Source organism: Staurois parvus, unplaced genomic scaffold, assembly GCF_062004578.1.
Source record: "Staurois parvus isolate SC_StPar_1 unplaced genomic scaffold, SC_StPar_1.0 ptg000142l, whole genome shotgun sequence".
NCBI lineage: Eukaryota > Metazoa > Chordata > Amphibia > Anura > Ranidae > Staurois > Staurois parvus.
The window spans coordinates 3,007,742-3,029,351 of NW_028317938.1; the positions used below are offsets into that span (position 1 = coordinate 3,007,742).

Below are 21,610 nucleotides of genomic sequence, written 5' to 3' on the forward strand. Positions count from 1 at the left end.
CTTTAGGTCATCCCTGAAAACCCTTCTCTTCAGAGAGGTCTATCTTGCCCCCACCTAAAAATGGTATTTTTATCGACTCTAACAGTTCATCTCCCACAATTATTACCTTTTGTATCATTTGACACCCCCCCTTCCCCTTGGATTCTAAGCTCTAACAAGCAGGGCCCTGTGATTCCTCCTGTATTGAATTGTATTGTAACTGTTCTGACTTCCCTCATGTTGTAAAGTGCTGCACAAACTTTTGGCACTACATAAATACTGTAAAATAATAATACTAATGAGAACACCACTCAAACATCTAAGAACCCAAAGTTTTTTATTATAAAATTGATTCACAGCAGATACAAAGCATTGGGGCCAAACACACTCCCACTTCATCAGGATTACAAACCAAGTACAAATGCAAAGATCATAAATATAAAAGTAAAAGGTCATGATAAAAATTATATAATATTATATATTATTATTATTATTATATTATATATATGGTAGGTGAATTGGATCCTGTCTAAATTGTCCCTTGTATATGAATCTGAGTTAGGGACCTTAGATTGTACACCGCTTGAGGGTTAGGGACTGATGTGAATGTACAAAATATATGTAAAGCGCTGCGTAAATTGACAGCGCTATATAAGTACCTGAAATAAATAAATAAATATATATATATATATATATATATATATTCATGATCATGCTCTAATTGCTTTTCAGAGGCATTTTACAGGTGGTTAGGAGGCAATACGTTTCCCCCTTGCCTCTTGTTTTAACTCTCTAAATGCAGCACCACCGACGCAAGCAGTTGTGGATTGGCTGTAGCAGGGCCTTATTCATCTGAATGGGTCATGTTCAGCGGCCAGTATTACTTGGCTAACACAATAGTATAATTGCTGCCATGGCCACAGGATGTGTAAAACTGTAGCTGCCTTTGCAGCTAAAGGGGGAGCAGTTAGAGAGAGTGGTAAAAACATATCTCAACTGGGTGGTTTTACCATCTCCCAACCTCAAGTTTGAACGAGCCCTTAGACTTGGATACCTAAAAATACTTTTAAAGTATATGTCTGTCTTAGAGCTTACAAGGCCCATACCACTCTCATACTGAGGTCAGTTTGGAAGGAAGAAAATTAACCTACCACTGTGTTTTTGCAATACAAAGAAATTGGAGTGCTTAGGGAAACCCCACACAAACATGCTTGGAAAAAAGTATACACCATGTAGATAGATCCATGGTGGGAATCCAAAGCAGGATCCAAATCTTCGAGACAGTGGGGTTGATTAACTAAAGGCAATTGGTTTCAGAATGGTAGCTACATTATTAACACTTTGGGGTGAATTTACTAAAGGCAAATTGATTGTGCACTTTGCAAGTGCAATTTCTCCAGAGCTTAGTAAATGAGGTAAAGCTTCACTTTGCAAAGAATACCCAACTACATACAAGGAAAATAAAAAAAAAACAGCAATTTGCTCACACATGCTTAGATGATGGAAGTCACAAGAGCTTTACCACATTTACTAAGCTCTGGAGCAACTGCAACAACTTGCAGAGTGCACAATCTATTTGCCTTTAGTAAATTCAATCCAAAGTGTTAATAATTTAGCTACCATTCTGAAACCAACTAGTACTAGAGGGTACTAGTGAGTATATATGTGTCTAAAGCATTTATTATGAAATGCAGATTAGAAAAAAATATCTCTGGGTAGCCACCGTTTTTCTCTTTTTGTATGGAAAGAAGGAAAAAATTTGTATATCAAATATATAAGTCTATCAAGATGGGTTCTAGTGCTCCTGCAAAGTGAAATGGGGCTATGTCACATCAATCTGCCCTTGTATAACCAGTGCAAGAGGCAAGTTTCCAGTATTTTTCAGTATCAGAGAATAATGGAAAAATAATTTTACATCTACATCATTAAAAAATAACTTCCACACTGCCAAATAGCCAGAAATCTAGAAAACATATCCTAATTTGGTGGTCATATGAGGGTTTAAGCCATATTAGCTGTATAACTATAGACGTCCCTGCTTCTGAAGAAATCTTTATTTTTTTTATTCTGCACAGGGGATAAAAGCTAAGCCTGCATTTTTGCTGAGCACCTCCTGGATACATAGTATTCTGGAATATGTTACAAATCCAACCCATTTTATATCCCTTATTATACAAAGCATCATGCTTATTTTGTTCACAATGACAATTTTATGAGGACTTGCTCTTTTTTTTCTGCCTCCTATACATGTACCTATTTATACACTGCCTGTTCTTATACAAGTCATATACTTGTATCACTACCGCCTTAGGAGTTGCGTACAGTCCTTGAGCTTGGTTTTAAGGGGTTTAATAACTTTGATGGGGTTGAGGGGTGTAGGGGATGCCCAAGGAAACGGCAAACATGAGGACAACTATGTAGGAAAAATGTGGACCAAAAATAGTCTCTCCTTTAAGAGTCTCCTAATCTCTCTCATGTACCTCCTCAAACCCCAAATTAATCCTCCTCTTCACTCAGCTGTAATGGGGATATTCCCTGGGCAAGGGGACCCAGAAGCTGCCAACTTGAAACAGTCCCAGATGAGAAGCTAGTTGGATTCTCCATCTGACTGCCCTCTTCCCTTATCTGGTACAGGGGATGTAGAATTGCTCATTCTATCTCTCCTGCAAGCTTAGTGGGTTGGTGGTTGTCTTCAGGCCTTACGCTGGGATGCCTCCTTCCCTGCTCCACAGGTGTCCTCTCTCAGGAGTTGTTGAGGCAGAGAGATCCCCCTTTCCAGCACCCTGCCAGTAGGTGGGCCCCTTCCCTTTGCCCCCTTCCTGGCTCCACACTCCAGCCTTCTTTCCATCTTCTACCCAACACTCACTCCCCTGCTGATAAGGCTCAATCATATTTAAGGGCTTTCCTGGCCCCATACCAAACCTCCTGCTTGGGGATTGGTCAAGGTCCCTCAAGTATGCAGGCCAGTTCCTCTTCACCCCCACCCACTGACTTCTAGAAACTTCTCCAGCTTCTAGAGCAGGGGGAGGTATCAGAGAACTGACCTGCAGAGCCCTCAGCCCTGAACTAACGTAACCTAACTAACACCCAGGCTCCTAACAAGTCTTTATCTAAAAGAACTAACTCCCCCTAGCCAAACTTGAAGGGCATTACATCCACTACTACAATACAGTTAATTTGTTAATATACTATATTGTCCGACTTAATTCTTAACTTTCCTATTGGCTAAGTGTGGCTCATTTCTACTATTTTGTTTTATTTTTTTATTTATTACAGGTAATTGTATAGTGCCATCAATTTATGCAGTGCTTTACATATATGTTGTATATTCACATCAGTCACTAATCCTCAAGGGGTGTACAATCTAAGGAACCTAACTTACATTCATACATACACATACTAGGGCCAATTTAGGCAGGAGCCAATTAATCTAACAGCATGTCTTTGTAGTGTGGGAGGAAACCAGAGTACCCAGAGGTAACCCAAACAGGCAGAACTCCAGGCAGGTGGTGCTGTCATTGGAATTTGAACCAGCGACCCTAGTACTGCCAGGCGGAAGTGCTAACCATTTAGCCACTGTGCTGCCCATACTACACACAAAATTACAAATTACATTATTTTAAAATGAAAACCCGGAACATCCATAAAATATTATTTGCTCACATTATCCAAGCCAACTTATGGCAATGTCTGTGTTGCCCTTATGGTGGCTATAAATGCTTTGATAAACAATCAATTTATTTTCTGGTTAATCTCTTCTGATAGGAACAATCAATTTAGAGTTGATGGCCTATTAAATCAATATGACACATATGGGAAAGTGGATTTCAATAGATAAGATATGATTGAAACTTGTGGTAGTCATAAACAGTTCATTTTTTGTATCTGATTGATATGTGATTCAATCAAAATGATCAAATCCCAAAACGATTAGCCATGACTTGCCTTCCAATTGATTTGGATTCTATTGGATTTGATCAAGCTGAGTCAATCGACCGGTGGGGGTGGGGGTGAGGGTGTGGGACGGGGTATTGGTGATCATTTTGCATCAACTGGCAGCACTGAGATACTTTATTTATGAATACAATCAGATTTTGACATTTTAGATCATGACATTTCATGGCAGAAAAAGAACTGTAATTGATAAATTACAATCGTATCTTAACTATCATTTGACATCCACTTTTCTGTGAGTGGCATATCGATTGAATAGGTTGTTTAGTAAAGATTGATTCCTATCAGAAGAAATTGATCAGAAAATAAATCAATCCTTTATTGAAGTATGTTTGGCCACCATTACAATTGTCAATTATCAACTGAATCTCTATTTCCATCATATAATCTCATAATCTGATCCACTGAAATATGGTATTGCTCATGACCAAAAATTTTGGTTGACTGACTCATTTGAATGAATTCAATTTAAATTTAGTCCAAATCAATTGCTAAGGGGGCAGAGAAGTTATAACTATTGGATTGTTTATTGATTCAATGATGAAGGAATCGCACATTTATTTACATAGTTACATAGTTAGTCTGGCTGAAAAAAGACAAAAGTTCAACAATTAAAAAAATTGGTTGATAAAACTGAAGAATGTGTGACCACCAGTAGCAGCACCCAAATTCTATAATAGGATCTTGAAGAAGATGAAATGTAATCAGTTGCTGTGCACTAGAATGATCATTTTATTTTGTATTTTTTATTTGTAATCTTCCCAACAATAGTTTTCTAGATGGCAACACAACTGTATGATGCAGTTTGTAGAGGAAAAACAGTTCCTGTTCAACAAACAACTGTTCCTCTAGATCCTGCGCCTGTCGATTTGCTTAAATTGTTTGAGTAGCTTTGCACTTTCTGTCAGTTCTGATAGGAAAAAAAGTTGCTTTACTTCTGTTTCTATAGCTGCATCTCGCAGGCAATGAGGGGATAAGTGAGTGTTAGGGAGTTAGGGATGTCCATTCCACAGAGGTCACCCTGTCACTGTCACTCCCAAGTGCCATATTTAGAACCCTGGATAAGACAGCTCTCCATACATCTCCTCTATCAGCCCACCCCCATCTCTATCAGTTTACAGCAAGCCTCCCTAGATCCCTTTCTGCTGCCTTTCTGCTGCCTGCCTCTCCCATGATACTTTCCTTTTTCTGCTTTTCTGTTCTTTAATTTATAAATCCTATATTAAAAATTAACATGTCTCAGAAACAGAACACATCTGAACCTATTGCAGCTCCAGAGGAGCCCTCTCAAAATGGTGGAAATGGCAAGGAAGAAAATGGTGAAGAAAAGAAGAAAGAACAAGAAGAACTGCCACCTTTCGAGGTGGTGGAAGGGTAAGTTACTAATGACTTTACATTGCTGTGCTACCATTGGTAATGCTAACATAAATGACACTATATATAAGTAAAAGCAATCTGTTAAACTGATAAGCATGTACTGTACCTATACATAAGTGTCCTATCACCAAGTTTTACTTGATGCTATTCATTATTATTCAAATATCTTTTTGGTGTAATTTTAGGAACTTATTACATATCTTTTACAATGGTACTTTAATATTAGCAATTCCATTTAAAGAAGGTTTGATGTTGGCAAGCTCGTTATTCTTTTAGACGTTTTCATAAGATATGTTTGAACTGCAAGTTAAGGTTCACAGAATTTACTCTGGGGCATTTTTTGCACAATCATCTGCCATCTTTTTGGTGTGATGACACTTCCCTAATATAGAAGGTACATGAAAACTGCATGTGATTTTGATAACCATTCAGTTAATGTGGTAAATGTTAAAGCACAGTTAGCTAAGCAAGTATTTTGGTGATGATGAAGATTTTTATGATGTTTTTCAATTTTAGTGATATTGTTCAACTTAAAATGGGATAATATTTCCCTGCTTGTCAACCAGATGGTAGGACAACCTTGTGTTTGTAAAGCAAAACTCATTTTATTGGTTGCTTTAGAAATACTTTACAGTGTTTTGCTCTACATTTGAATCAGACCCATAATCTTGTTAATGGGCCAAATATATATTTATCATTTATAAGGGATGTATGTATTATGTATGGCATACTGCTTACAGTGCGTACTGTATTAAGATACTAAAGATACAAATAGTTATCTATACAGTACCATTAATGTATTTTCAACTGCATGTACATAAATGGCTGTTAGAATATGGAATTTAATTTTCAGCATGCTGATTAACCGTAGAACTTTCTTAAAGCAGATCCTCATCCCCTAGATCCACTGAACCCTGAACTCTGACCCCCTTGGCAGTATAAATAACCATATTTTTATTTTTTCTGTTTGTTTTAACCTTTTTTAAAAAAAAATTTTTTTGCCCAGCCCTGCCACCATTCTCTCCTAAGTGAGAACAACGTGTCTCTGCTTTGTCAGCCTCCTGGGATACCACGTCACATATCCCAGGAGGCTGCAGGAATAGGTATTCACAGCGGCCAGTGGGTGGAGCTGGCTTGTGTCATCGGAAACTGGCTGCTTGAACTCAGAAGAGGCTGCTAGCTTCCAATGGCTGAGGAGGACAAGATGGTGGCATGAAACCTGGGCTGCTGCACCTGATCAGCAGATCTCAACAGGACAATGTTGGATTTGCTGAGCAAGTGAGTATCTAAATCAAGGAAATGCTTTTTGACAGGTAAGTGGGGATTTAAAAAAAAATTACTGGAGAGTAAAGTTCTTCTTTAAAACAAAAAGTATCTGCATTTCATATTTCCATCATAAGTCCATAAAATAAAGGGTTTAATCTTTTTATTCTGCGATAATGGGCAGAACCATGCAAATCATCCCTATATACTCCTAGGCCAACTGTGCCTCCACAGCCACTGTTTTCAGCACAGATAAAGGGGGAGATTTACTAAAATGGGTATACTCAGAATCTAGTGCAGCTGTGCACAGTAGACAATCAGCTTCTAACTTCAGCTTGTTCAAGTAAGCTTTGACACCAAAACCTGGAAGCTGATTAGTTCCTATGTAGAGCTGCCTCAGATTCTGCTCTCTCAAGGTTTGGTAAATAACCCCCACAGTCTAGTATGGCCTGTATAGTTCCATAATATTAGACGACATCTGTGCTATAAACTGATGGTTCAAGAAAAGTTTATATATATATATATATATATATATATATATATATATATATATATCTGTCTTAGTTCTCTAAAGCCTGCAAAATATGTGTTTCAATGGGAAGTTTTCAAGGTGACAGTTAGCAATTAATTTCTTCTGCAACAAACCGACCTATTTTTACTCTTCCCATAGCAGAGACAGCAATGCCCCCCTCTCCAGTTAGAATTACATCCACAGCTGGTCAGCAAACAATAAAAACTTATCCCCGTTATATGTCCATTTTTACTTCTTCATTTTCATACCCTCAGTACCCTATGTAATAGTGTGCAAAACACTATATACAGTATCTCACGGAAGTGAGTACACCCCTCACATTTTTGTAAATATTTTATCATAACTTTTCATGTGACAACAGTGAAGAAATGACACTTTGCTGCAATGTAAAGTAGTGAGTGTACAGCTTGTATAACAATGTAAATTTGCTGTCCCCTCAAAATAACTCAACACACAGCCATTAATGTCTAAACAGCTGGCAACAAAAGTGGGTACACCCCTAAGTGAAAATGCCCAAATTGGGCCCGAAGTGTCAATATTTTGTGTGGCCACCATTATTTTCAAGCACTGCCTTAACCCTCTTCGGCATGGAGTTCACCAGAGCTTCACAGGTTGCCACTGGAGTCCTCTTCCACTCCTCCATGACGACATCACGGAGCTGGTGGATGTTAGAGACCTTGCGCTCCTCCACCTTCCATTTGAGGATGTCCCAACAATGCTCAATAGGGTTTAGGTTTGGAGACATGCTTGGCCAGTCCATCACCTTTACCCTCAGCTTCTTTAGCAAGGCAGTGGTCGTCTTTGAGGTGTGTTTGGGGTCGTCATCATGTTGGAATACTGCCCTGCGGCCCAGTCTCCGAAGGGAGGGGATCACGCTCTGCTTCATTATGTCACAGTACATGTTGAAATTCATGGTTCCCTCAATGAACTGTAGCTCCCCAGTGCCGGCAGCATTCATGCAGCTCCAGACACTCCCACCACCATGCTTGACTATAGGCAAGACACACTTGTCTTTGTACTCCTCACCTGGTTGCCGCCACACACTCTTGACACCATCTGAACCAAATAAGTTTATCTTGGTCTCATCAGACCACAGGGCATGGTTCCAGTAATCCATCTCCTTAGTCTGCTTGTCTTCAGCAAACTGTTTGCGAGCTTTCTTGTGCATCATCTTTAGAAGAAGCTTCCTTCTGGGATGACAGCCATGCAGACCAATTTTATGCAGTGTGTGGCGTATGGTCTGAGCACTGACAGGCTGACTCCCCACCCCTTCAACCTCTGCAGCAATGTTGGCAGCACTCATACATCTATTTCCCAAAGACAATCTCTGGATATGACGCTGAGCACGTGCACTCAACTTCTTTGGTCTACCATGGTGAGGCCTGTTCTGAGTGGAACCTGTCCTGTTAAACCGCTGTATGGTCTTGGCCACTGTGCTGCAGTTCAGTTTCAGGGTCTTGGCAATCTTCTTACAGCCTAGGCAATATTTATATAGAACAACTATTCTTTTTTCAGATCCTCAGAGAGTTCTTTGCCATGACGTGCCATGTTGAACTTCCAGTGACCAGTATGAGAGAGTGAGAGCGATAACACCAAATTTAACACACCTGCTCCCCATTCACACCTGAGACCTTGTAACACTAATGGGCCCAATTTGGCCATTTGCACTTAGGGGTGTACTCACTTTTGTTGCCAACGGTTTAGACATTAATAGCTGTGTGTTGAGTTATTTTGAGGGGACAGCAAATTTACACTGTTATACAAGCTGTACACTCACTACTTTACATTGTAGCAAAGTGTCATTCCTTCAGTGTTGTCACATGAAAAGATATAATAAAATATTTACAAAAATGTTAGGGGTGTACTCACTTCTGTGAGATACTGTAGCTGTTAGTCAGTGCCAGCATTCACTGACAGAATAGTGACATAAATGTTTGCAAAGCGTGTTTTTTTTTTACTTATTTTTGTTATCTTATGTACAGTATATAAAAGCTAGGCAGGAACAACATTATAAGCAAACTATTATTATGAAAAATACTGAGATAAAACAAAAACAACCTACCATAGTAGGGCACTTAAACCAGTCCCATTCCTAAAATTGAACACCCCCTGTCATAATTGCTACCTGATAGTTATGCTGGATAGAAAAAGAGCAGTCCTGATAATTTTTTTTTCATATTTTTTTACATTTTCTTAGTTACATCTCTCAACCTTGCTATTTAGTGCTTGATTTGTTCACTAACATTTGTTACCTGAAATGTTACATGTAATGCTGGGGGGCAAGTATAAGCAGTACCAGAAACTCAAACTATTATTTTAGTACCAGGCCTAACATGAATAATATATTAATTCTATACTTTTACGGTTTTGGTACTGTAATGATTTTTCTTTTTTTGTTAACCAATAAAAAAGAAACCCTTTAGGATACCACTGAGGCACACCAGACATATCACAAGTATACTTGTGGCTGAAAGACTGGCAAGCACCACCATCATGTTGCTTCTAGAACATTTAGTTTACACTATCATCTAAGCTGCTACCTCACTGATGACAACCTTCTTGACACCTTGCAATATGGATTTTGCCTGCAACACTCCATATAAACTGGCCTACTAAAACACATTAACAACTTACTAACTGCTGAAGCCAATAAGCACAACTCTGCACTCTTACTATCACAAATTTCTGTTGCCTTTGATACAGTTGACCACTCATTCCTCCTCTAAATGCTCCACTCCTTTGGTTTCCAAGACTCTGCTTTTCCTGGTTTTCTACCTATCTAAGCCATCTGTTGGTGTCACCTTCAACCCTATCTCCTCTCCTCTTCCTCTTTCTGTAGGGATCTTGCAGGCTCTTTACCTGGACCCCTTCTATTATCTACAACGTAACTACATCTCTTCACTTGAACAGCTGATAAACTTCCATTGTTTCCAATGTCATCTCTATGATGAGATCAAAATCTATCTCTCTAATCCTCAGTTCACCCCTTTAGTCTCCTTGTGCATCACTAGTTTACTGACATATTAATATGGATGTCACACCACTTCCTAAAACTAAATCTATTCAAAACTGGGCTCATAATATTTCTTCTCCCCTATGTCTCCTCTCTGGCTTCAATAGAACAACTAACAGCCCCTCCCCTCATGCCAGGGTGCTAGGTGTAATCCTGGACTTTGACCTCTCCTTTCAGCCCTACATCCAATCACTATCCAAATCTTGTAGTCTTCATCCCTATCATATTTCCAAAATATGCACCTGCTTAACTAATGACACAACCCAGCTACTTATTCACTCCCTTGTTATCTCTCTCCTCAACTATTGCAAATGCTTCTTTGTTGGCCTATCTCTGCAGAGGCTGTTCCCCATTCAGTCTATCATGAATGCATCTACTATACTCATCCACCTGTAGCACCATCATAGTTTAGCTAGGGGGAGCTAGATTGTAATGGTTAGACAGGAGCTGAGTAGCAGTTCAGGTGTAATAGCCAGAGGGGTCAAATTGTGGTCAGGCCTGAGAGGCTCTATGGGTCAGCCCCTTTGGAATTTTTCCCTGCGCTGAGGTTTTCAGAGGAGGGCCTTGGAGACAATAGGTGGATCTGAGGAGTAGTTGGCTGCACTCTTGAGGGAGCTCAGCTAATCCCCAACAGAATGCTTGACAAGGGGCTGGACACCCTTAAAAGTGTTGGAGCCTGCTCAGTGGCAGTGTGGTGTGGTGGAGGGAGAGGTGTAGAGAGTTGGAGGAAGATGTGAAGCTGGAGGAGGAAAGCTGCCAGGAGGCCTAGTGGGATGGTGCCTGACTGTGAGCGTGGAGCTGGAAAGGAGGAAAACTTGGAGCTCACTGGCCCCCTCAGCAAGGACCACCTGTATGTCAGGGAAGGAGCAGCCCAGCTGATAGGCCTGGTAGCAGCAGCCAACCCACAAGCAGTACTGGAGAGGATCTGAGTTAGTACACCTACACCCCCTGGGTGGATAGGGGAAGGAGCACTCTGGTGGGACACCGGATTAGTCTCCTACTAGTGACTGTTCACCCAAGGGACAGGAGCCTGATCCCCTGCTCAGGATAACCTTCAGATTGCTGGGTGAAGAGGTGAATTTCATCTGGGGTCTGGGGTGGTACATCAAGGAGATGCTGGCTATCTCTCCAACAGAGACTGTGTTGCAGAAGAGAAGCTTGTGAATAGTACCAGGAAGTTTGTCCTCAGCTATCAGTTCCCTTGGGCATCCTATACCCCCCTTACCCTATCCCAGTTCAAATCCCCCAATAAATAGCAAATTAAAAGCTGAAGGACTGACTTTCTGACTCAGGATGCAAGCTTGTGAGGAGAATGCAAATTGCCTGGCTGTGCAGGACTATAGGGGGCCCCAATTCAAAAGCAACCCCTAAGGGGGTAGTGCTACATAATAAATCTGTTCATTGTCTGCCACTCATTCACAACTGTGCCTCAAGCTACATCACTACCCTTGTCTTGAAATTTCACCCAAACTTTTCTTTTCAATCCCCCAAGACTCATGTTCTCTAGTTCCCTCATCACCTCATTTTATGCTCACCTCCAGGACCTCTCCAGAGCATCCTCCTTCCTCTGGAACTCCCTATGCCAAACTGTCTGTCTATCTCCTACTCTGTCCGCCTTTAGGAAATTCCTGAAAACTCTTTAGGGAAGCATGTGCCGCCTCTACATAACAACTAAATGTTTACTTTCTCAACAAAATCCCCTGATAGTTATTACCTTTTGCATCACTTGCCCCTCCCTTTTAGATTTTAAGCTTCACGAGCTGGGCCTTTGTTACCTTTTTGTCTTAAATTGCTTTGCAACTGCACAGTCTCTTAAAGTATATGTAAACCCTCACCTTGTAAAACAACCCATTCAGTTTAAAACTTAAATGAAAGGCAAAACATTTGTGTACAGATATTTAAAAAAAACTATTCTAAATACTTTCCCCTCCTTTTTTATAAGTGATCATATTTCTTCTGTTCTGCATAAGAACTGGAGGAGGAGAAACAGCGGAACACTGATCTTACCAGTGAATGGCTGTGCAGGTAGGGGAAGTTGTCAGGACAAGTCTGATCATTGGAGGAGAGCAGGCTGAGTTCCCAGGATAGCTAGAAAACTGACCATGCTGTGCTCTCCTGCTCAGCATGGTCAGTTTTTAATATGAAAGGGACCGACAGGAGCGTGCTGCACCACGATCTGTGCCTACTGTGTCCGGAGGACATAGCGGAACACAGATCGCTGTACGGGACCTCTGTTTGAGGTCCCGATCATGTGATCACTGACTGGCCAATCAGTGATCACATGAATAATAGTAAACAAGATGTTACTTTCTGCCATCATTGCTTGCTACGCGTGAAATCTGTGAATGATCACAGAGGTCACGTGATACAAGGCTATTCACAACAGCTTTGTACCATGTGACAAGCTGTGACCAATCACAGCTCGCACAGTATTTCTGAAGGAGAAGGAGAAATTATTGCTTTTACAGCATTTATGGATGTAAAAGCAATCAGTGTAAAAAAAAGAAAAAATGCTAGGCAGGAACAACATTATAAGCAAACTATTATAAAAATACTGAGATAAAACAAAAACAACCTACCATAGTAGGGCACTTAAACCAGTCCCATTCCTAAAATTGAACACCCCCTGGGATATTTGCTACCTGATAGTTATGCTGTATAGAAATGTACTACTAGGGTGACAGTATGTAAAAAAAAAAAAAACATAAATAATAATAATAAAAAAAAAAAGGTAAAAAAAGTTTTGAAAAAATTAAATTTTTGGTTATAAACTAATTGGGTTATTTTTTTTTTTACTAAAAAGATGGATGAATAAATTGTGGGCAAGATTTCTGAAGAAAGATTATTTATTTACAAAATTTTATAAGAAAAACACTTTTTTTTTTAATTTTAGGACTTTTCCATTTATATAGCAAAAAATAAAAATTCTAGTGGTGAATAAATACCTTCAAAATAAAGAGTTTTATCTGTCTCAAAAAAAAAATTCTAATGGGTACAGTGTTGCATGACCACACAATTGTCATTCACCCACTCCCACATTCCGATCACCCACTCCCACTGAGATCGCCTAGGTGATCGGAAGCAGAAGTTTTGCCTACCCTCCCTCCCTCCCTGTACTCTTGTGGAACATGTGACAGGTCCCAGAAGACGACGGGACAATTCAGGAAGCGCAGCACTACTCGTCATGCACAGTGGGCACCTGGCTATGAAGCCACAAGCTGTCACAGCCGGGTGCCCACACTGAAGATGCCGGCGCCTGGAATACAGGACGGTTGGTGAAACGGGCTACGGCGGGGGCACCGCAGGATCGCGGGACAGGTGAGTGGCTGTTTTTAAAACGTTAGCAGCTACAGTTTTTGTAGCTGCTGACTTTTATTTCTTTACAGAGTGAGTGGAACTCCGCTTTAATGTTCAAATCCCCAAAAGAAACTGAAAATTGATTTGAGTTTGGACTGGAACCTGTTTCTTTGTATATTGCAATAAAGTAGGAAAGGATTGAAATCTGGCTGCTTTTTGTTCTCTGTGCACAGTTTATAGGTTTTTACTACACAATTTTCCTGTTCCTAAAGCCACCATCTCTTACTGTTGTTCCTTACTCATACATACTGAATGCAAAACTCAAATTTACATTCGAAAAAGGTTTATTACAACAGGCTACAATATATCTTTGACAGGCCTTGAGTTTGGAATGGCCATCATGCCACATTTCAAAAACGGTACAATTTTTGCAAGCGACACTCAAATTGGTCTCATTGCTTAATATTAGCAAAGCATATGAGCAGCCATACGTATTGTCTGCTGCAATCCCTACCCCCAGCCTAAACAGGAACCATGCTGAAATCTCTGACAATACATTTGGCGACTCCTGTTTCTGCAGTGAGATATTCTGGATTAATATAGCGATGACAGATGATAGGAGAAGCCTACAGCAAATCTAAAAATATCTTCAACATTTCTGTGACACAGAGAGGTTACGGTGACAGATGCTTTTTGCAGGGCATCACAATCACATAGGCAAAAGGGAATACATTTTGTTATCTCTAACATGGCAACACTTACACAGAAAAAAACTATTGCACATGGGATGCATTTATCTCTCTCCAGTATGACACAAATGCAAGCGTATTATGCATCGTGTTATCAAGTACCCAAGGTAACATATGAAAGAAAGATCTGATGGACAGTAATGCTTCTGTGGGCAATACAATACAGAAAGCTACATGACAGGGAGTACATGTATAGTCAGAATTTCTGTTGCCCTTGTGCAAGGAACTTGTCCTTTCCTCTGTATGGTGACAGTGACAGGTGGAGTAAACAATGGTGAATGTGATCCCTTTATTGGCATTTGAAGGCTTTAACGTCTTTACTATGGTATAGACATCCTCATAATTATTCAGGGTCTGAAATGTACATGACAAGGGACCATATCCAAACGTCCATCTCAAAGGTCACGCTACTAAAGAGAATTATGCCTTTCTAGAACAACAGCTAACAATGCAGCTTGCAAATTGCTTGCATACCATTTACAAAATTATTTGCCATATGCTGCAGTTGCCTAAATACATCAATATGCCTTCACACAGTACTTCTGTGTTCCCTGTGCTGCTGGGTGCCATAGCATTGACACAGCCTACTATGTCTGTAGCAACAATTTAAAACCCAACTACCACCAAAACTTTTTATTAAATTTTGGGTAGCTAGGGAGGATTAAAGATAAAATATTTAATTGCCATCTGTATATCTGTATCCCAATTAGATACAGAAACAAACTAAGTAGTCCATCTAGACTAGGGTGTCAAACTGGCGGCCCTCCAGCTGTTGCAAAACTACAAGCTCCATCATGCCTCAGCCTTTGGGAGTCATGCTTGTAACTGTCAGTCTTGCAATGCCTCATGGGACTTGTAGTTTGGCAACAGCTGAAGGGCCGCCAGTTTGGCACCCGTGATCTAGACTGTTTTATACTTTACATTTTTTTTTTTTTGGAGTATAGACCCACAATTATACCAAGAATGTTTAAATTCATTTTCTGTTGACTGACTCACTTTGTCTGCCAGAATTCTGTTCTAAGCATCCACTAATATCCACCAATCAACCTAGTGTCCACCAATATAAAAATACAATTTCTAAGGTTAGTTTTAAGCCTTCTTTTTGATACTGTCAGGTCATGCTTCTGTATTTTTAATCTTAGCTTTATACTGAAAATACTACGGTCTTGAAACCTAAGCCAGCCATAGATGGAGAGAGCCAAGAAAATCGCTCAGTTCCCCCATTGACATAGTCAGTGAGGCTCTGAGCCATTGTGTTCTCCCTGTGGGGGGAGCTATCCCCATAGGAGAACACAGTGATTACTGCTGTAGGCTATAATAGCTGCTAGCAATAATCGTATGTAAAATCCGACAGGCTGGTTGTACCCAAGTTGATCGCTCGATTAACCTGGGTACATTCAGCCTGCCCATACATGGTTCAAAACTCGGGCAGTCCCTGCTGAACCATCAGGGATTCAAGCTATGGCCGACTTTATTCAAACCCTTATTTTATTTAAATGTTTCAATCATATCTCCCCTTTCGCTTCTTTTCCCCAGGCTGTACATATTCTTCTTCTTATTATTATTATTATACAGGATTTATTTAGCGCCAACAGTTTTCTTAGCGTTTTCCAAATAAAGTGAGACATACTAAAGTGGAACTGCACTTAATCTGGGTATAACAAACCAAAAATGCTATTTAATTAATTTTTAATATTCAAAGCAAACTGAACAATCCATCCATGTCTCCATGCTTTACTTTGCTGAGAAATTATTTTGAAAAAAACCTGGCATTTCTGGCAGTGGCCATCTTAAGTAAGGGTAGGTGATTCATGTATCATTTACTTCCTGGAATCCATCTGCTCATAGCTCAGGCATAGGCTAAGCTGAGAACCCTCCCTCCCCTCCTGAAGGCTCCTGGGATGTATGACGTAATTTGCCTAGGCATGGAAACCAGGAATTAACTGAAAAAAATAAAAAAGGTTTAAAACAAGTAAATATGGTATATTTATCTATTTACCAATGCTAGCAGCATAAGGATTAAAAATAGTCCATGTAGATTGGAAGAGTGAAGTTCTGCTTTAAGTTGCTGAAGTTGCTCCTGATATGTTTTATCCCTTGGGCTTAGTGCCATTTTAGTTTCCCGCCTCTAGACTCATTCTATCTTATCAATATTTTTTGTAAGTGAGGTCTCCAGACTCGCGCACAGTATTAATACATGAACATGCAGAGAAGAATAGTAATTTCTCCTACAGGAACACAGAAAAAAACATTTTTTTTGTAGAGAGAGAAAGGGTTAGAAATGTTGATTTTTTTTTTTGCCCATGCCTTCCTGTCGCAGTAGCAACCACTCATTTCTTCTATAGGCAACACGGAGGCAAAAAAATTAGATAAAATATCTCAAAGGAGTTTATAGAAAGAAAAAGATGTAACAAAAAATGCTAAATCTTTCCCATTTTACCTAAAATTATTTTTGTAAATATTTTATAATATTTATTATATTTATATAATATTTATTTTTAATGATACATGAATTTTAGGAACCTGTAATAACTGTCTGATTTCTATCTGTAGGAGTCGCATCCCTGCCTCTTCCTTTAAGTTCCAGTTTAAGAATGTGGAATACAGTTCTGGGCGAAACAAAACTCTCCTGTGCTACACTGTGGAACGAGGAGAAGGTCAGATCTTCCGTGGGTACTTAGAGGATGAACATGTCTCTGCCCATGCAGAGGATGCATTCTTCACCAATGTCCTGCCACAATATCTCTCCTCCAATCCAGTTGCCGTAACCTGTTATGTGTCATCCAGCCCCTGTGTCGACTGTGCTGCCTGCATCGCTCGGTGCCTGCGACGGTACAAAACAGTGAAACTTCAGTTGGTTGTAGCACGGCTCTTCCAGTGGGAAGAATCAGAGATCCGTGGGGCACTGCGAGGCATAAGCTCTGCAGGCTGTAAGCTTCGGATGATGAAAAGTGCCGACTACTTGCAAGTATGGCAAAATTTTGTGGAGCCTGACATCATACTAGATGAAGAAGGGAATGCTGAGCCACAGAGCGAGCAAGGAGACTTTATACCTTGGGAGGATTTAGAGGAAAATGCCAAATATTACGAAGAAAAGCTTGCAGAAATTTTGAGATAAGCAACTGTTGCGCCAGTGAAATGCCACAGTACAAATGATTGTGGCCTGCTTTGCTACCTTCATTACAAATGTTATTTTTGGTTCTCAGACTTCCCTTGTACATCTTGCTTTAATTATTGTTTCTCCATTGGAGGAATTTACTAAATGCTACCTTTTTACTAAGATGAATTTGCTAGTTTAGTGTAGTTGCAATAAATTACGAAATATGATACATACAGATGCAAAATGTACATTGTTATTTTGAATGGTTCGTGATTTCTTGGAGATGATCACATTTATACATATAGTAAGAATGAAAACAATGTCAAAACCATTGGGGTTGATGGTTTCTGTAAACAGATTTTTTTTTAGCTCTTTAAAAATTTTAAATAATATTGGATGAAGTTAACAGCATATGCTGGTGCCTACTGTCTTATTCACTTCAGTAACAATTCAGTGATAAATTAAAAGGTTTTTAAATTTCAAATATCTTTCAAATGCAATAGTGGTAAGCCATGGTAAGGCATGTGATCATTTACCCCCTGCATGCACACACACATGCAATAAGGCTAGGTTCACATATGTGCGGGTGGTGCGGCTGTGGGACATGCACAAAAATACCTGCAGCCACAGCACCCGCACAGAGCAATGCGGGACCCCTGGGTGGGTGCCATTAATTCTAATGGCATGCCGCCCACACTGGAAATCGCAAACTGTACTGGGAATCTCAGTTCCCGTGCGGGCTTCGGTTTCCAAAGAAGTGCAGGGACTTCTTCCCTGCGTGGCTGGGGCATGGGAGTCCATTCAACTGAATGGGCTCTTGTGCCCACGCAAAACGTGGCCCGCACGGGCGCATATATGTGAACCAGGGGTCAGGCAATGGAGTTAATTTACTAAACTTGGAGAATGCAAAATATGGTTCAGCTGTGCATGGTAGTCAATCAGCTTCTAACTTCAGCTTGTTTAATTAAGCTTTGACAATAAAACCTGAAAGCTGCTTGGTTTCTATGCAGAGCTGTGCCAGATTTTGCACTTTCCAGTTTTAATAAATCAACTCCTGTGTGTTATTGTGTGTTGGTGTGTATTAAGGCTACCTAATTTATTTTTAATAAGCTGGCCTTTTTTTTACTTAAGTGTTTATAGTACTTCAAATAATGAAGTGAGTTATAGGGATAATGATTAATAATAAAGAAATTGCTCATTAAACCCAACTGGCAGTTTAAAGATAAAGCTAAGGTGAAAACTAAATGTTAAGCACTATAATACGTGAATACATGTAAAGTGGACCTTGAGCTAAAATGTAAGATCTAATCTTTACATCATGCCTCCCTTTCATTTCAAATTGCTGCATAATAGCTGTAATAAAAAACATATCTTTTGGGAAAAATAGTTAGAAAACATACTCACTGTACCCTACTGCCAGCTTTTGCACTGAAGAAGGTGAAGTCATGATCCTTATGGCAAGGTATGCTTAGTATCTCAAATCTCGTGAGAAGATTCTCTACCACCATGGTGGATATGGGATACTCAGCAACTCGGAGATCTTGCCTGAAGGACCATGATGGTCACCCACTCCAGAGCAGAAGTAAATTGTAAGGTAAGTATATTTCCTAACTTTTTCCCACAGGCATTTTAATTCTAGCTATCATGTTGTGACGTGAGATGGAGGAGGCCTGCTGTATTGTGTAGACCTTGCGTTTTGCTACAATTAAATTCAATATTCACTGTGCAACTATTATTTTTACATCTGTTTGTATTAATTCATTTTTATGTCATCTAACAAACTATTATGACTAAAGTGGCAGTGGAAATATGTGCACAAAGGCAAGCATATCAAACTTGAATGAAACATTGATCCAAACTGAGTGGTATCCATAAAGGGCCATATTATGTTAATTGAGGGCCGCACCTACCTAATTCCAGAACACAGGTTTATAGCATTTCAGTAATTAACATTACAGTAACAACTACAATGCACAACATCGTATCCCAGAGAAAAGGACTGTAATACATTTCCTAAAGTATTTTGCTGCAAAGTTACATAAGTAATACCTGAAGAGCAGTTGATGTCCTGACATCACTATGAGCCACAAGGAAGAATTTAGGGGACCATATGTGGCCTACAAAAATAGTTTTACATACTTGCATTAAAGGGTAAGTCCACCCAAAGCTGATATATTTAGGTAGAGCCTGGTGGGCTGAGACAGTCCCTGACATCTTATATGTGCTGAACCCCAAAAGGAAAATCTGCTATAACCCCTTACTTTGTTTTGGCCACTTGAGAATTTAAGGGTACCCTACTAATCTTTGGAGTGCCTTCTGCTGCATTTTTCCATATTATAAAATAAATAAAAAGGCCAAGACGGAGCATAGGATCTTCTCATAACGGCCACAGCAGGTGTACAGTCCCAAAAACTCAAACACAGAGATCTTAGCAGTTATGTCCCAGAAAGATATAAGTAAAACATCAGTGCTTTAAATGGAACATCTACAAAAATAAAACACTATTTTTGTGTACACTGATCTTCTATATCACTTCTGCGGTATTAGATTTAGTGTCATCTTCCATTTATAGTCTAAAGTCTAAAGCACTCAGTCAGCAACCAGTCTATCTATAATATTCAGTCCTGACATTACCATAAATAACTTCATAGAAAAATGTTTTAGTTTCTGAAAAACCTCAGTCCAATAAAGGTGGATCTTAGGGGCTTTCAGAATAATATATCATGCCCCCTTGTCTTCCCTTTACTTGATCGTTTCATTTTATCGCATTGTGTTGCTTCCATTTACTTATTTCCTGCATACATTTTTTTTCCTTTGCATCAATGTATATGTTTTTTGTGCTTAATATTGATTTCCAACATCCTGTTAGCACTTCTTTATGTTTCTGTTTTATCATGTTCCCCTTTCAACTGCTTAGTATGTTCATTGGTGAACCCATGTCATGCTTTTAGTCCGTAATACCTTGGTCCTGCATACATTTTTTTTCCTTTGCATCAATGTATATGTTTTTTGTGCTTAATATTGATTTCCAACATCCTGTTAGCACTTCTTTATGTTTCTGTTTTATCATGTTCCCCTTTCAACTGCTTAGTATGTTCATTGGTGAACCCATGTCATGCTTTTAGTCCGTAATACCTTGGTACTTGTAGGTTAAAGGATAACTAAACCCAAACACAATATAATTGTGTATATGTGATATGTTTTAATATGTAATATATTGCAGTGTACTACCAACCCTTAGATGTGGTGGTTGTATTAGTTTTAAATTTTTCAGGCTAAGAATATTGTTGGCAAGTACAGAAAATACCTATTAATCTCCCAGAAATACAGTGTCCTTGTTACTTCTCTTTATTCTGTAAACTACAAATCCTACCACCACCTCCATGAAACTGGGGATAACCATAATCAGTTAGTGTCCATGCACTGTATGGTACCTCCATACCATACAGTGCAGGAATGAATATAGCCACCATAGGCAAGGAAGTGTGTTGTTCATAGAATTACCAGGTGAAAAAAAAGGAACAAAATCCTGAAAAATAAGTAAACAAAAGCATCCACATCTAAGGACTGGTAAGCAGCTATATATTATATTTTTGTTTAGGGGGTGTTAGATGTGCTTTAAATGTCTGAATATTGGGATATATTAGAAAGCAAATAGTTCTGTGGAATGGATTACACAGAACTGTAGTGATAATGCTAATTGATCCCTTCTTATGTAACAACATATTTGTTTTATTGTGTTCTGGGAGATTTGGAAAAGAATGGCTGCCGTGGACATGTGTTTGTGTTCCACTGATTTGTCAAGATTAAAAGTTGGATGAATATTTCCTAAATGTATCTGCCTGTGTTCTGGTTATTGGGACTAATGAGAGACAGGTCTAGTTTTGCTGTCTTCTGCTCTGCAGCTGTCACCTACATGTTGTGTCAGACATTTGAAGTCCTCATTCAGTGCGAAGTCATGCAGGCAGTCCTTTTCATGTCTGTTGGGGTGCAGCAGCTGGAAGGACAAGTGCGGGTGTATGTCTCCTAAAGCACATTGACTGCATTCTGGGAAATGCACATGCACCCGCACCTGCATCACTTTCAAATTAGGACCAGTAGTTGTGTCCGTGCATCCTCTGCATCCAAATAGACATGGATGGGACTGCCTGTACACGAATGCATGGAACACCAGTGCATCCCAAATGGGCAAAGACGGCCCTTTGCACAGATACACCCGTGTGAATGACACCAAAAAATGATTCATGTGTTTACTGTGAATGAGGAAGGGTTAGCTTTCTAGTGCTGTCTGTGTCCCCTCTGGGGAGATTTTTCCTCCTTTCATTTCCCATTGAGAACAGTCACAG

The 21,610-nt window shown here is 39.7% G+C and overlaps 1 protein-coding gene across 1 annotated transcript; it reads left to right on the forward strand.

The window, feature by feature from the left end:
* Positions 1-5,037: 5,037 nt before the first annotated feature.
* Positions 5,038-21,101, forward strand: APOBEC2 (apolipoprotein B mRNA editing enzyme catalytic subunit 2). The gene is made up of 2 exons (XM_089673595.1): positions 5,038-5,307; positions 16,718-21,101. Exons 1-2 carry the CDS (start codon positions 5,168-5,170, stop codon positions 17,280-17,282), a joined length of 705 nt encoding a protein of 234 aa, XP_089529721.1. The 5' UTR covers positions 5,038-5,167; the 3' UTR covers positions 17,283-21,101.
* The last annotated feature ends 509 nt before the right edge of the window (positions 21,102-21,610 follow it).